Below are 16446 nucleotides of genomic sequence, written 5' to 3'. Positions count from 1 at the left end.
AGAGGGAAAAAGGAGGAAAAAGGGGGAGAGAAAGGGGGGCTCGCCCCTTTCTTCTTTGGGAAAAGGAGGAGGGAGCGGAGGCGTCGCGGCAGAGGGAGGAGGGAGGCTCTGCCTCCGTCCCTTGGAGGCTAGCGCGGGAGTGGCGGGGCCGAGGCGATGACGACGGCGATGACGGCGGGCGGTGTGGAGCGGAGCGGCGACACGAGCGACAGGCGCGGCAGGCACTGACGACGGCGGTGACCAGGCGGTCGGCCACCACAACACGCGCGCGCGGGAAGCAACGGGCGGCGCGGCGGTTTGAGCGGCGCGGCTCGGGCACGCGCGCTGGCTAACGGAGCCGGGCGACTGCGCGGCAGGGCAGCGGGGCCAGGCGGCACAGACAGCGCAGGCGCGGCAAGGGCGGCGACCGCGCGGGCACGTGCACGCGAACACGGCGCGCGGGAAGCGGCAGCGAGGGAGCAGAGAGGGAGGACTCGGCTCGGCGCGGGCGGCTCACGCGCACGCGCGTGGGCAGAGCGGAGGGAGGGGCGCTGGGCGCGGCTCTCGCGCACGCGCGCGCGGCGCGCGGGCGGAGCGGAGGGGGGAGGGGGGGAGAGAGAGAGAGAGAGAGGACGCCGGGAGGGAGGGGGAGATGGGCCGAGAGGGATTCGGCCCATCGACCCCGGGGGAGGCAAAATAGACTTTTGCGGAGGGATTTGATTTGGAAGGATTTGGATTCGGAATTGAACTTGACGATAGATCGGGGATTGAGATCTTGAGATGGCACGGACACTAGACGACAAGCGAAGAAACAAATTTCGCAATTAGGGTTTTAGAGATAATTTTCCCGCTAGGCGCCACGACGGAACGGGCGCTACAGACTCCCCCACCGCCAGCGGCCCGTGCTGCTGCCGGCCCTCGACAGATTCCGCCGGTGCCTTCGCGTCAGCCGATCGACGTTTCTTCGACTGAGGAGCCGACTACAGGAGGCAGCCAGGCCGACGAGGAGTAGAGGAGGCAGTCTTCAGCAGCCGTCCGTGTGTTAGGTCCTTTTGTTCCGCCGCCAACTCTTTTGGAGTCGTGGCGAGGTAGTGCGTGCGTGTGTTTGTTGTGGGTGTTGTTTGGTAGTGTGGTTCTCCTAGGTGGTGTGCGCACAGTCAAGCTCGGCGTAGCTCTGTGACTTGTCCACACCCGTTGTATCAGGTGTTTTTATGATTTGAAAAATCCAATTTATGCCTAGTATGTGCTATCTGAGTTGCTATTTACTTTGCTCCTCGCCCTCCTAAGTGCTTATCTGACTCTTACCCCGCCCTCTTCTGGGAGTTTAGATGGCTAGCCACCCCCGCCGTGCAGCTCGTGCACCAGCCCGCTTTGGTTTTGAAGATGGTAGAGCCGAGCCAGAAGCGAATCATGAGTCAGCTAATGAGCAGTCTCACCACAGCAACCGTTCGCACCGTACTGCTTCCCGCAACGCAGAAGTTGAGCAACCCCGCCGCAGCAACCGCTCGCATCGCACAGCTTCCCGTGATGCAGGGATGGAACAGTCTCACCGCTCTCTCCGCACTGCCAGTCACAATTCTGGAGAAGAACGACTCCCTTCCCCACCTCATGTGGAAAACAACATGCAACACTTAATGGCAGTTCAGACACAAATCTTGCAAGGATTAGCCGCAGCCGTAGCCGGTTTTCAGCATAATGCGCATGGAAATGGCCACCCTCACAGGAGCAACAATAGGTCCAAGCTGACAGATTTTCTGAGGTCTCGTCCGCCAGAATTCTCTCAGACCGTCGAGCCCGTCGAGGCTGACGATTGGCTGAAAGATGTTGATAGAAAACTCAACTTAGTGCAGTGTACTCCGGTTGAGAAGACGCTCTACGCCTCTCACCAGCTAAGAGGACCTGCAGCAGATTGGTGGGAGAATTACTGCAATGCACACCCTGAACCCACTAACATTGCTTGGGATGAGTTTGCTACGGCTTTCCGTGCAGCTCATGTGCCTGAAAGCACTATTGACATGAAGAAAGAAGAATTCAACAGACTTAAGCAAGGCAACAGCAGTGTCAATGAGTACCTAAGTATGTTCAATAAGTTGGCTCGGTACGCCCCTGAGGAAGTGGACACAGACAAGAAGAAGATCAGGAAATTCTTGAAAGGAATCGCAGTTGGAATGAGACTCCAGTTGCTTGCTCATGACTTCCCCACTTTTCAACATATGATCAACAAGGCACTTCTACTTGAGGATGCCAGAAAAGAGGCTACCGAAGAATACAAGAAACGCAAGTCTAACCATCAGGGAAATTCTTCCCGAGGCGCACCTCGCCCTCGCTACGGTCAACCCATGCAATACCACCAGTCGGTCACTCAAGCTAACCGCCAGCCAGGCTACGCCCCTCGTCCTCAGATGAACCGTCCGGCACCTCAGCCACAGCAGCGTGCCCCTAGTGGCAATACTGCGCCCAACAGTGTTACCTCTTTCAAGTCACCATAGGGACCGTCAGCAGTTCAGTGTTTCCGGTGCAACCAGATGGGTCACTATGCCAGACAGTGCCCTCAGAATCCTACCAACACCAACTTAGGGCATGCTAATGGCAGCACTGCCAGAACTCCTACTCCAGCGGCAGCTCCGTCTCGTCCTAGCTCTCAGGCAAGTGGACAAGGTTCACGTGCTTCCAACAACTTTGGTCGAGGCCGGGTGAATCACATTCAAGCTGAAACCGCTCAGGATGCTCCAGACGTTGTGATGGGTATGTTCTCTGTCAACTCCGAACCCGCGATAGTTCTGTTTGATTCAGGAGCTTCCCATTCTTTCATATCACAAGCTTTTGTGAAAAGAAATGGTTGGAAAACCCAAAATTTACGTGTACCAATGATAGTACATTCCCCTGGGAGGAATATAAGGGCAACTCAAATATGCCCGGAAGTTAACCTTAGAATTGAGGAAGTTGACTTCCTAGCCAAACCGATAGTCCTAGACTCGCAAAGCTTGGACATCATCCTAGGGATGGATTGGTTGGCTAAGCACAAAGGACAGATAAATTGTGCCGAAAAGTCCATCACCTTGCAAGGACCTGGAGGAAAGCAAGTCCGCTTTACCCCTAACACCCCTACCGCAAGTCGGTCTATCCTAACCTGTTTACAAGTCACCTCCTTGGAGTCGGTGCCCATAGTCTGTGAATATCCCGACGTATTCCCAGAAGAATTAACGAGTATGCCACCAGACCGAGAGATTGAGTTCACCATAGAACTGGCGCCAGGCACTGCACCAATGGCAAAAAGACCCTACCGAATGGCAGCTAATGAGTTAGCAGAAGTTAAAAGACAAATCGAAGAATTGGAGAGTAAGGGTTATGTGCGACCTAGCTCATCCCCTTGGGGAGCCCTAGTGCTTCTGGTTAAGAAAAAGGATGGCTCTGAGAGAATGGTAATCGACTATAGAGCCCTGAATGAAGTAACTATAAAGAACAAGTACCCGCTGCCACGGATTGACGATTTGTTCGACCAACTTAAAGAAGCAACGAGATGGTGTGGTGGCTAGTGCGTGCAGCTCTCAACCGCGCAACCGTCTGTAGCGCCCGTTCCGTCGTGGCGCCTAGCAGGAAAATTATCTCTAAAAACCCTAATTGCGAAATTTGTTTCTTCGCTTGTCGTCTAGTGTCCGTGCCATCTCAAGATCTCAATCCCCGATATATCGTCGAGTTCAATTCCGAATCCAAATCCTTCCAAATCAAATCCCTCCGCAAAAGTCTATTTTGCCTCCCCCGGGGTCGATGGGCCGAATCCCTCTCGGCCCATCTCCCCCTCCCTCCCGGCGTCCTCTCTATCTCTCTCTCTCTCCCCCCCTCCCCCCTCCGCTCCGCCCGCGCGCCGCGCGCGCGTGCGCGTGAGCCGCGCCCAGCGCCCCTCCCTCCGCTCTGCCCGCGCGCGTGCGCGTGAGCCGCCCGCGCCGAGCCGAGTCCTCCCTCTCCGCTCCCTCGCTGCCGCTTCCCGCGCGCCGTGTTCGCGTGCGCGCGCCCGCGCGGTCGCCGCCCTTGACGCGCCTGCGCCGTCTGTGCCGCCTGGCCCCGCTGCCCTGCCGCGCAGTCGCCCGGCCCCGCTAGCCAGCGCGCGTGCCCGGGCCGCGCCGCTCAAACCGCCGCGCCGCCCGTTGCTTCCCGCACGCGCGTGCCGTGGTGGCCGACCGCCTGGTCGCCGCCGTCGTCAGTGCCTGCCGCGCCTGTCGCTCGTGTTGCCGCTCCGCTCCACACCGCCCGCCGTCATCGCCGTCGTCATCGCCTCGGCCCCGCCACTCCCGCGCTAGCCTCCAAGGGACGGAGGCAAAGCCTCCCTCCTCCCTCTGCCGCGATGCCTCCGCTCCCTCCTCCTTTTCCCAAAGAAGAAAGGGGCGAGCCCCCCTTTCTCTCCCCCTTTTTCCTCCTTTTTCCCTCTCGCCGGCGTCACCGCCCTGTCGCCGATTTGGACGCAAGCGCCGAGCGCCAGCTCACGCCTTGACCGCCCTAAGTCGGTTCCCAAACCGACATTGCCGCCCATTTAAACCCCAGCCTCCCCCTTTCCCTTCCTCTCCCATTCGCCTCCGCGCCATTGCCGCCGCCCCCGTGCTCTGTTCGCCGTCGCCGTTCATCGTTGCGCGTGCCGGAGGAGCCGGCACGAGCAAGGACGCGGAAGGGGACTCCGGGCGCGCCCTCTCCTTCCTCTTCCCCGGCCCGAGGCCGGAGAGATTACTCCCGCGCCGTCGGCCTCTCGTCACTGCGCCCCGCCCGCACGGTAGTGCCTCCCTCCGTTCTTCCTCCTCGCTCCATCTCCTCCCCTTAGTTTTCGTCGGTAGCACGAGTAGCCTCCCCGTAGCTAGCCGGCGCCGCCCCGACCGTTGCCATCACTTGCCGTGTGCTCGCCGCCGTTGCCGTTCGAGCTCCGTAGCACCCGCTCGTCGCCAGCCTCGCTCGGCGTAGCTCCGCCCAATCCGACGCTAGCATCGGATTCCCGTGGCCGCGTAGATGCTCTCACCGCCGGGAATCGGCCCCTCGTGACCTCGTCGCCGTTTTCCCCTTTTCCCACCGCCGGTTGCCGCCGCCGCGATTCGCCGCCGTCAAGCTTCCTCCGGCGAATCCGAGCCGTTGGCTCGTCTCCCCTCGTCTCGTGCAACCAGCCGGTGTGCTCGCTTTCGCCGGTATCGCCGTGGTTCGCTCCGCCGCTCGCCGCTGTTGTCCGCCGTCCGTTCCGGCCGGCGTCGTCGTCTACCTCCCGCCGGCCCGCGTGGCAGCCACGTAGGCGCCACGTCAGCGCCAGCTCAGCCGAGGTCGGGACGGGCCGACCCCGGTCAGCCCCTCCCGTGCGCGCTTTCCACCGCGAGCCGTGAGGCTGCGCGTGGGCCCGCCGCATCCGTTCCTACGCAGACCGCGCGCGTGCACCGCGTCCCTCCCCCGCCCGCGCGCGTGCGCCGCGTGCTCCCTCCTCACGGTGAGCCGAGCCGCTGACAAGCGGGTCCCACCCGGGACCGCGCACGGTGAGCCCGGTCCACCGGCCCACTCTCTCCTCCCCTCCCGCGCGCGCGCGCTTGGGCAATCTTGGGCCGGCCGGCCCATTTAGCTCGGCCGGACCGCCCCATCTCTCTCGGGCCGCGCCCTAGCCGCCCGAGGAAAAGTCTAATTTCCATCCCTCTTTTCTTTTCTTTTCTTTTCTTTTCCAAAAAGGATTTAATTAAATCCTTTTCCTTTAGACAAAAATCCAATAATCTTAGAAATTCAATATCTTCCCAACCGTAAATCCGTTTGACTCCGTTCAACTTCCAAAATTCCTCAAATCTCGAGATCTATCTAATGGCACGCTTAGAGGTCATTAATAGGGCTTTATTTTCACCGTTTGTTGAGTTGCCCCGTTTCGCGTGTAGTTTCGGAGCCCGAAGACCCGCAGTGCGAGGATTTCGAGGATCAAGCTCCAGATCTCGAGCAAGGCAAGCCACCTTTGAACATCTTGAGCCTATATTTGAAATTTAATTATGTTGCTTGCAAAATATTATGCATTGATAGGATCGCACTTAATCTGTTGTCCCGTCTGCAAGGCAGATTGGCGGACCTACCTAACTTGTTGCATTTGATCCTTCCATTGTTAATTGCTATACCATGTCCCCTTGTAACCATCCAGTTGCGCCTCGATATTCGTGCACTCTGTGCGAGTATCGACGGTCGCCTTCAAACTTAAAATCTGAGTAACAACTTGGGTAAAACTGGAGTTTTACAAAAGAGTTGGAAAACCCGACACCTGGGTCGGCGCTTGCGAACTAAATGAATTTCCAAAACCGCGGACCGGGGAACGTACCGGGTGTACGGTTTTTCCTGCTCTCGCACTTAAGGACCGATTCCTTGGAATTTCATCCAAACATAAGACAAGTACTATCACATGGGTGGAATGGGACATCCCTGGCTAAGTAACTAGCTTATCAGGGGAGCCTTGATGTCGAGAGACATGTGGATTCGCCGGGGTGGTGTCGGGGAGGACCCCTGGGCTTCCTGGCACAGTATGGTCTGGGACCTAACCTGTTGTTGGTCTGGGACCCCTCTCGTCGGCATATGGTAAACATGTATCGGCTTTGGAAATGCCTTGTCATGAAAGCTTGGAGGTCTCCCGACGTGGCTGATCCCCACGGGCTGGGTGATCCGGGTTAGTAATGTCGTGTGGGTAAAGTGTACCCCCTCTGCAGAGGTTAACAAACTGTTCGAACAGCCGTGCCCACGGTCATGGGCGGATGTGAGGTTATTCCTAGCGTAGTTTGTTTGACTATTGCTTGTGAAATTGCTGTTATGGAAAGGGGTTCGATGTTTGAAAAATCTGCAGCTGATGGGATCAGCTAGGCCCGGGTGGCCGTTTGAAAGTTGTAGGCCCGGGTGGCCGTTTGAAAAGCTGTTGGCCGGGTGCCAACCTTGTTTTAAATTTTAAAGACTGATACATTGCACATACTCCGACCGGACGAGACGCACTGTCTCATCCATGTCGTTTGAGAAGCACTCAGTTGTTTTTAGAAAAGAGTTCAACTAAAATCAATTGCAAAAACAACAGCCTTTCCTTGAAGCCTGCATTAAACACTTATTTCCCATGGCTTGCTGAGTACTCCCGTACTCACCCATGCTCTATATAAATAATCCCCCCCAGTTGCTGAAGAAGATGAAGCGGATCCTGCTGATGAGGAGTTCTTCCAGGAGCAAGCCGGCTACGATGAGTTTTAGGGTCTCGGCCTAGTTCCCAAGTCGCGCCTGTGTTGTTTGGTCTAGTCCTGGCTTCCGCTTTCCTTTTGTAATGCAGTTGTGAGCTCGGGATCTGTCCACAGCCCAACATGACTGTACTCCTACTCTATAATAAAGAGACCTCTGTTGCTGTGATATTCTGTCTTCCTGTGATACCAGCACTATTTCCTGGGACTGGTATCGATTAACAGGTTAATTTGGAGCGTCACGGGCTAGTTCCAGTCGGGACTAGTTCGGGGCGTGACAAGAGATGGTATCAGAGCCGACTCTCGCGGTTTCACGGGCGCGTGTGTCGCAGTTGCGCAGGCATGGTGCGCATGGCTAGTGTAGACCGGGAGTGGTTACACAGCATGGCACATGCGCTGGCACTGGACACATGGACGTGGCCAAGAGAGGACGTTCCTGGCCTAGGGTTGATCGACGGGGGCGTCGATCTCTCTTAAGGGGGTGAGGGTGTAACATTCCGGCCTAGGGCTTAATAGGATTAATAGAATATTCATATCAACAAGTTGCAACTTCTTTTCCGGCAGCCAATCTCCAAAGAACTCCAGGGTTAAGCGTGCTTGGCCTGGAGCAATTTGGGATGGGTGACCGACCGGGAAATTCTTCCCGGGTGCACACGAGTGAGGACAAAGTGTGCAGAAAAGACATTTCCCGGGTGCACACGAGTGAGGACAAAGTGTGCAGAAAAGACATGTGTTAGTCTGTGAGAGCAGTCTATGACCTATGAAAGCTATCAGATGTAAGCGGGCCCGGCCTGGGGGAATTCTTCCCGGGTGCACACGAGTGAGGACAAAGTGTGCAGAAAAGACATGTGTTAGTCTGTGAGGGCAGTCTATGACCTATGAAAGCTATCAGATGTAAGCGGGCCCGGCCTGGGGAAGGCAGGACGTTACAATATCATAAACTCAAAAGTTGAGTGGATGAAGAGTATTGCTAACCACAGTTAGATTTCATTTATTTTTTTACTATTGCCATAGTTTTTTTCCTATTTTCCATACAATGCCACACTAACTTTTCTACTATCTATTTGTTTTTCCTTCATGTTTTCCATTATATCTCCTTCATTTTCTATTATTTTCTACTATTTTCCCTATTTTTCTATTCCTTTTTCCTTCATTTAATATAATTTTCCTTTGTTGCCTCTTCTTTTACATTCGTATCCAATGTCTCCAAAATTACGAAGTATGCTTATTATCTCTCATCTTTTTCCATATATTTTTGAGAGAGAATGACGATAGAAACATGGCTAGAAATGCAATAAGTTAACCATACATCAATAGAGGATGAAGTTTATAGCCTTTTAGATTCCTTTGATTTGTGTAATATTACCAAAATACTTTCATCAAAAATTTTGGCAGCACATCTCTTAGCTTCCTTCTCTAGCTTGGTACCAATGGCTCGGGCTAGAGAAGAAAGAAGGCATAAAAAGGCAAATATTATCTTTAGTACCAGTTGGTGTCACCAATTAGTGCTAAAGATCAATACATATATCGGTTGGTCTCTCCAGACGGTACTAATATGTTCAGCATTTTTACCCTTTTTTTGACAAATTGACCCTTTTGGAAAACTTATTTCGAAACTAACCCCTGCCAAAAACTTCAACCAAAAATAGGTCGTCGCCTCAGCGCCAAACACATTGGCGCTGATGTTGGCCGTGTCAGCGCCAACGGGACTGGCGCTGACATTGTGCCACCGTGGCGGCCAGGCCGATCCCCAGTTGACGTGGCAGCTACCTCAGCGCCAACCGGACTGGCGCTGAGGTGGGACTTGGCCGCAACCCCCAAGGCCCAAACCAGCAAGCCTTCTGGATGGCTTGCGGGCTTGGACCTCAGCGCTAGCCATAATGGCGCGGACCGTGGGACACTCAGCGCCAGCCCACCTGGCGCTGAGGTGGGACTTGGCCGCAACCCCCAAGGCCCAGACCAGCAAGCCTGCTGGATGGCTTGCGGGCTGGGACCTCAGCGCCAGCCATAATGGCGCTGACCGTGGGACACTCAGCGCCAGTCCACCTGGCGCTGAGGTGGGCCTTGGCCGTTTCGAGCCTTCTGGATGGCTTGCGGGCTGGGACCTCAACGCCATCCATAATGGCGCTGACCGTGAGACACTCAGCGCCACCTGGCGCTGAGGTGGGCCTTGGCCGTTTCGAGCCTTCTGGATGGCTTGCGGGCTGGGACCTCAGCGCCACTGTGGGAAACTCAGCGCCAGCCCACCTGGCGCTGAGGTTGGACTTGGCCGTTTCGGCCGTGGCCCAGCCCAGCAAGCCTTCTGGATGGCTGGGCTGGGACCTCAGCGCCAGGTGCACTAGCGCTGAGTTTGGACATGTCAGCGCCATTTAGCATGGCGCTGACGTCCCAGCCCTGCTAAACTTTAGCAAAACTTTGCACACAACACAGGCAAACATCAAATCACAGAAATTTACAGGCAGTAATATATCCAGAGAACCATACAAAACATACATCCATCCATCAATCCCAACATCATTCCATACATCCATAGAATCCATCAATACATCCATATATGAAGTCCATATATATAAGAAATAAAAACATCCCATCGATCCTCGTCTATACATCCAGTCGAGTCCATACATCCAGTCCATACATCCATCGAACCATGCATCAAGTCCATCCATCTATCCATCCATCCATTGAACCATGCACTCACCTCCTCCTACCTCTAGTGCGAGGACGAGGCACGTCGGGGGTGTACCTCCAGTCCTGCGAAGGAGCCCGCCGGCGTCGTGGTCGAGACGGGCCGGGCTGCGAGATATCCGGCTGTGACGACTCTGGTGCGTCCTCTAGCTGCGAGGGACCGAGCTCATCCGCCTCCTCTTCTCTGTCCTCATCCCCTTCTTCCTCCTCATCTCCTTCCTCCGCCTCTTTGTCTTGCTCGCCCTCCTCGTCACCCACCTCCCCTTCTTCATCCCCCTCTTGGTGGGCATGAGCATGTTCGACCACATCAGTCGACCTGCAGCCGAGCCTTGCTGCCAACTTCCGACATCGCTGCCGTAGTCTCTGCATAAAAAATAATCCATGTTAAGTTATCGCTTTTGGAAGAAAACACCGTAGTTTCATCTCTTTCCAACGATTACCTGTAGGGCGTTGCGGAGGGTGCCGCCCTCTCCTTCGGAGCCAGGAGCCGTGCCTAGCGCCACTCCCGCGTCGTTGACGGTCCGCAAGAGCTCTCGAGCCTGTAGGATTGAAATGAAGTAAGTCACAACATATATGGCATTGAAATGAAATAATATACAACATTAATGCTAGAAACTAACCACTCTGTCGCGAACAGGTCCCGTCTCGACCGTGGTACCTAGACGGGTACGAGTATCGTACTCGTTCTGCTCCTCAACATCCTCGGGGTCATCCGCTATGTCGGCTAGTGTCCAAGCCGGACGAAGGACAAGACGGTAGGTCCTGTGGAGCCACGCCAAGTACAAGTCGAACTCCGTCCCGTTGTGCTGACCCTGGTCTGGTACTCCATTCTCCTCGAACTTCTCCCATTGCGTGATATGATCCTGATGGTAGTAAGCCCAATCAGTCACCTTCTTGTTCTTCCGACGGTCCACCCTGCACGTATGCAAAATGTCCAACTCAAATATGTAGTAAATGTTGAAGTGACTGATTGGGCAAGCAAAATAAATTGTTAAGTGAAATTACTAACTTGTGTAGGTCGATACTCGTGGAGAAATGGTGCGGGATTGTTTGAAGCCTCCCGAATTGCCGCATCACGCGGTGGCACATCTGGAACTCCACTGCATAGAAGCAGATCAGTGGGCACCGTAGGGTCTTCAACGCATCCTCTATATGGCACATGGGATTCAGTTCTAGCTCGAGCACTTCCTGTGCCTGATATGGCATCCACACCACCTGCAGCAACAAAAATAAAACACATTGAAGCACATTTAGTACTATATAGTAAGAAACCATCTTCATGTGTGATAGAACCCCGAATAGCTTACATGTTCTGGCTGTAGGTAGTCCATCTCGTTTGTGTAGTGGTAGTACGCCAAATTCCTGCGGCCTACTACTGGAGATGGGACCGATTCCCACAGGTGAGCTACAGTGGGACGTCGGTCTGCATCCTGGTGCGGCCAAGCCTGATGGGTCCTCCACATGGGCCGACCAACTGGAAGCCTCATCCACATCCAAACCTGTGTCACATACGTTAGCTTCCAACATGTTAGCAAGAAATTGAAATGTTATGAAACATAACATGCGTGAACTTACCTGTAGCAACCAAACACAGCCTGCTAGGTTCGCGTCCCCGCCTTGCCTTCGGCAAGCATCACAGAGTTGCCGGTACAACCAGGCTAGGGCAGCCGACCCCCAGCTGAAGGTACCCGCCTCGTCCCAGTCCGCGAGCAACGGCAGCCACATCCAAGAAGCCATGTCTCCACCAGAGTCAGGGAACAGAATACTGCCAAAGATGTACAGCACGTACGCCCTGCAGTATCGCTGTACTGTAGCCTCGTCTGCCTCAGCGGGACACTGACCGAAGTTGGCTCGCAACCAACTCGAAGGAACCCCTGATGTCTTCGTCTGCCTCTGACCATCAGGTGCCACTGGAGGCTCCAGACCAAGGTACTCCTCGACCCTCTCCCTCCAGTTCCCCGACGCTGTGTCACCTGTAACCGGAAATTAAATGGAATCATTAGTAATTGCAAAAAAATTAACAAATGAATACGAAGACTCGTTAGTAATTCCCTGACGCTGTGTCACCTGTGACCGCCTGACCCCGGATAGGAAGACCCAGGATCATGGCGACGTCCTCCAAAGTGACCGTCAGCTCCCCGCACGGTAGGTGGAAGGTGTGTGTCTCTGGACGCCACCGGTCCACTAGGGCCGTCAGAGCAGCGGCGTTGTACAGAGGCACCGGTCGCTGCGCCATGGTCACGAACGCCAAGAGCTTCGCCCGCCGTAGGTACGGGACGTACCGGTCGTCGAACAGTATGTGCGCCGTGTGACCTCTGACTCGAAGGGTCTTCAAGCGCTGCATCAATAGACAAACATAATAACATAAAGTTAGCGACAATATATCATATACAAGGGTTGTGGAAAATACATCATGCAACTAGGAACTTTAATTTTGGGATTGAGCAAGAAAACTGAAAAGAAGATCTGTGTGTTTACATGCTCTGCTTTGAGGCTCCTGAACTTTGATTTGAGATATCTCTATGATGGATGATCTATCTGTACAAACTAAAATCAAAGAAGAAAAAATAAATTCGATCATAAAAAAAATGGAATATTGTTGATGCTAACCTCTCCGCTGGCAATCTGTGGGGCCCGGTGCTTCTCCTCGTAGAAATCCTCCAACCCCGGAAAGTACTCCATCCTGCAAATGAAAATGGAATAATTAGTAATTGAAAAAATATTAAATGGAAAAATCACAATGAGAATGGAAAGGAGGACAATAGAAAGTAAACATTGAAGCAACAATATGAACTTAGCAAATGAATGTCATCCAATCCCACCTGTGTGCTACCCTCACCACCTCCCCCCGTCCTACGGCGCTTTTTCGGTCGATCCTTAGACTTGTCTCGCTTCGGGCACCTAGTTTTCTTATGGCCTAGTTCGTGGCATAGCGAGCATCTATTTTGCATGACTGGCTCTGAATTTGTATTGTTCGGCTTTTGTGACCGTCGGTTGGCTGAGCCTTTGTATGCTTTGTCCATATCGTTCTTGAACCTTCTTGTCCTTCTTCTTCCTCGTGTGTTGTTCTTTAACGACAAATCGGGCACGAAGAACTCTCCATCATAACTTGGCCACTGCGATGGATCTAGGTAAGGTTCAAACCTAGGGGAGTACGAGTCCTGCACAGCCTTATTGGAAGCTTCATAACACATTCGGGGGGCCACCTCCACATCCAAACCTCACAACTTACAAACGGTTATCATGTGGGAGCATGGCAAGTGATGGAGCTGAGGGAACTGACAACTACATGTGTTATCTCTCGCAACCACGACGTAGTGACGTCCACCCCATTGAACCCCAGCCGCCGTGACTCCGCCTTGCTCGCTGACCTCATACTTCATTGAAGGGAAATCAAAACATGCTGCTCTTTGCCCCAAGGTTCGTCTTTGCTGCTCCTCCAACATGTCCTTAACTTTTGTGGGCCACTTCTTTCCACACAGGATATCTACAGTTGCCTCTTTGTGTCTATCGACAAACCAACTATTGCACTTCGAAAATGTGTATGCCACAATAGCTGTAACCGGCAGTTTCCGAATGCCTCTCAATACATTATTGAAACTCTCGGCCATATTACTAGTCATGATGCTATGACGACGCCCGTTGGTATCAAATGCTCTTGCCCATTTGACCTTAAGTGGCATATGGTCTTCTAGCCACTTCTTTGGCCTCTCTCCGACCACACCCATGAGGCGTTTTATCTCATCTAGGAACAATGCTTTCTCATTTATTTGACATATGCGCTCAAGATCTTTCATCTGATTAGTCGTAGCTCCAGCTGTGTAGAAGTTAGCACAGAAGTGCCTCATGCACCACCTGTGGTGAATGGTTAGGTGATGAGGCATGATGTGGATGATGGAGTTCAAAATGCCAGGGTGTCTATCAGAAATTATACACACTTCTCTATTAGGACCGATCAACTTGTTTCTCAACATGTTGATGAACCACTCCCAGTTGGATGTATTCTCCTTCTCTACCAGAGCAAACGCCAAGGGAACAAGATGTAACCCGGCGTCGACCCCTATTGCCGTGAGCAATGTACCTTGGTATTTACCGGTTAAGAAAGTGCCATCAATTGCTAGCACCGGCCTCAAGTGCTTGAATGCTTCTATGGACTGGCCAAATATCCAATATGCACGTCCAAATACTCGCCTCTGTACTCCATCCACCATCCTGGACTTCTCGGGATGAGCCTCAACACGGAAATGCATGGTAGGGTTCTTTGCTTTGATGGCACGCATCAGTGTAGGCAAGCGAACATACGCCTCGTCCCAATCTCCCCAAATGACCTTCATAGCAACTTGCTTAGCACGCCATGCTTTGCCATACGTAGGCCGATAGTGCCATATTTGCTCAACTGCCTCGACAATCGCTGCTGGAGATAAAGTTGGTTCAACTCGCACAAATGCCTGTAACTTGTTTCCAATAAACCTTGAAGTAAGTTGCAAATGCTTGCCGGTTACTTCCGCACTACAGCATGTGTGGTCTTCGCCCACCCTAGTCACCCGCCACCTATCTCCTCCACTCTTCCTTGCATTAATCTGCCATTTGCAATGGCGATCGAGACAAGCCACAGTATACTTTACTGACGCGTTAGATTCCTTCACATGGTACGGCCGGTGGACACGGATAGAATAACTCTGTAGCCATATTTTCAGATCATCCATCGATCGAAACTCCAACCCCTTCCTTGGTTCATCACACATTGGTTCGAAGGCACCGTCATATTGTGGATCCCCATCAGCAATTGCTAGCCCAGATCTGGTAAGATCCTCGAATTGTGTTATTTCCGGGTTTCTACCCACCAGTTTCGCAAACACAGTCCTTACGCACTGGACGATCATCATCGGAGTCGGAAGCGGACTCATCCAATTCATCCTCTGTATCATACTCCAACCAGCCTGGGTTCAATCCACTGCGTATCATAGCCTCCTCACACTCCTCTCGGGTATAGAATTTCAGCCTAGCCAACTCCCTTAGGCCCATACTTACATTCTTAGCATTCGCTTCTTCCTCAGGCAACTCCACATCATCTCCTACCTCCCGACCATCCTCAACATCTCCTTCCTCTCTTACCGGCACATTCTCCTCCACATTAACTTCCTCCCTTAACGGCACATTGTCCTCTGCACATTCTCCTCCACATTAACTTCCTCCCTTAACGGCACATTGTCCTCTACATGTACTTCTTCCCTTAACGGCACATTCTCCTCTGCATGTACTTCCTCCCTTACCGGGTCATTCTCTTCCCTGATGTCACGTCCTGATAAATTCATCCCGAATTAAAAATCATTCGCTAAAAGGAATAATAGAATTAATTAAAATTCGAAAAGAAATTGGCAAACATTAAAATACGTGCAAGAAAAATTCAAATGTGGCCCGGAGAATTTTTGTTAAATTCTCCTTGGTCAAAAAGGAGCCCTCAAATTTTAGTGGAATTTTCAGAGCACAAATAATAATTATTAAGAAATAAACAAAGTTAAAATGAGTTTATAAAAAGAAAAACCCTAAAAAGTCTTTTTCCCCCCCTTCCCCTCTTGGGCCGGCTCGGCCCACCTCCCTCCCTCTCTCTCCTCTCCCCCGCGGCCCAATCGGCCTCCTCCCCGCGCGCGTGCCGCTGACGGGCGGGCCCGCCCGCCACCCTCGCTGACGGGTGGGGCCCACCTGTCATCCCTGTCCTCCCGCCGCTCCCGCCGCCTCGCCCGTGCCCTAGCGCCGCCGCCGCCGCGGATTCCGCCGCATCCCGCCGCCCCCGCGCGCAATAAAGAGGGGGAAATCACTCCCCGTGATTCCCTCCCTCTTTCCCCCCCACTTTTCCCTCTCTCTCTCTCTCTCGGATTCGTTTGGAAATCCTCCCGCAAACTTCGCCGGCGTCATTGATGGAGCCGAGATCGCCGCGCCGGTTTCCTTCCCCTCCGGCCGCCCTCTCTCACTCCCAACACTATATAAACGCTCCCCGTGCCTCCCTCCTCCGTTTCCGCCGCTCGCCGCTCTCTCTCCCCGTCGGAATCGAGCTCGCACCGTCGTCCTCTCTCTCCGCCATCGCCGCCGAGCTTCGGTCCGCCGCCGTCGTCGCCCCGGACCTCCTCCCGCTTCGGCATCGCCTCCTTTGGCTTCGCCGCGTCCTCGCCGACCTCGTCCACCCCTTCGTTTCGCCCGCCGACCGCCGGAACGCCGCCGTCCTCGTCGACCCGAGCCGCGCCGCCGCCTCTCTCCACTTCGGTCGCCGTTTCCGTCGTCGCCGTCGACCCGGGGTGAGCCGAGGACCGCCATTTCGCTTCCCCCTTCCCTCCCCTCTCTCGGGCGCCGCTCCGTCGCGCCGGAGGTCGCCGCCGGCGACCATCGGGGCGCGGGCGCGTCGCCTTTCGTCGGCTGTGCCGGCGAGGCCGCCTTCGGGCGCGCCCCGCGGCTGCCATGTGGGGCCCGGCCGTCAGCCGCCCGCGCCCTCGGGTGCGGCTGACGCGTGGGACCCACGGCGCCGGCCGGCGCAAGCTGCGTGCACCCGGTCCACCGTGGACCGTGAGGCTGCCGCGTGGGC

General features: G+C 54.2%; 1 protein-coding gene across 1 annotated transcript; it reads right to left on the bottom strand.

The window, feature by feature from the left end:
• Positions 1 to 9662: 9662 nt before the first annotated feature.
• On the bottom strand, positions 9663 to 14203 carry LOC107279376 (protein MAIN-LIKE 1-like). The gene is made up of 9 exons (XM_015760775.3): positions 14061 to 14203; positions 12480 to 12552; positions 11937 to 12207; positions 11445 to 11842; positions 11177 to 11368; positions 10879 to 11084; positions 10490 to 10784; positions 10310 to 10408; positions 9663 to 10232 (listed from the first exon to the last, which is right to left on the bottom strand). Exons 1-9 carry the CDS (start codon positions 14201 to 14203, stop codon positions 9879 to 9881), a joined length of 2031 nt encoding a protein of 676 aa, XP_015616261.3. The 3' UTR covers positions 9663 to 9878.
• Positions 14204 to 16446: the final 2243 nt, after the last annotated feature.

Source organism: Oryza sativa, chromosome 11 (genome assembly GCF_034140825.1).
Source record: "Oryza sativa Japonica Group chromosome 11, ASM3414082v1".
In the NCBI taxonomy this organism is placed as follows: Eukaryota; Viridiplantae; Streptophyta; class Magnoliopsida; order Poales; family Poaceae; genus Oryza; species Oryza sativa.
The sequence above is the reverse complement of the archived record's forward strand: the minus strand, read 5'-3'. Positions and strand labels throughout refer to the sequence as shown.

Coding starts and splice junctions, on each gene's coding strand:
- LOC107279376 (XM_015760775.3), bottom strand. CDS start 14,203: ATGAAGGTCATTTGGGGAGATTGGGACGAGGCGTATGTTCGCTTGCCT. Junction 11,369..11,444: donor GCTGTGTTTGGTTGCTACAG/GTAAGTTCACGC, acceptor TATGTGACACAG/GTTTGGATGTGGATGAGGCT. Junction 11,085..11,176: donor ACTACCTACAGCCAGAACAT/GTAAGCTATTCG, acceptor TTGTTGCTGCAG/GTGGTGTGGATGCCATATCA.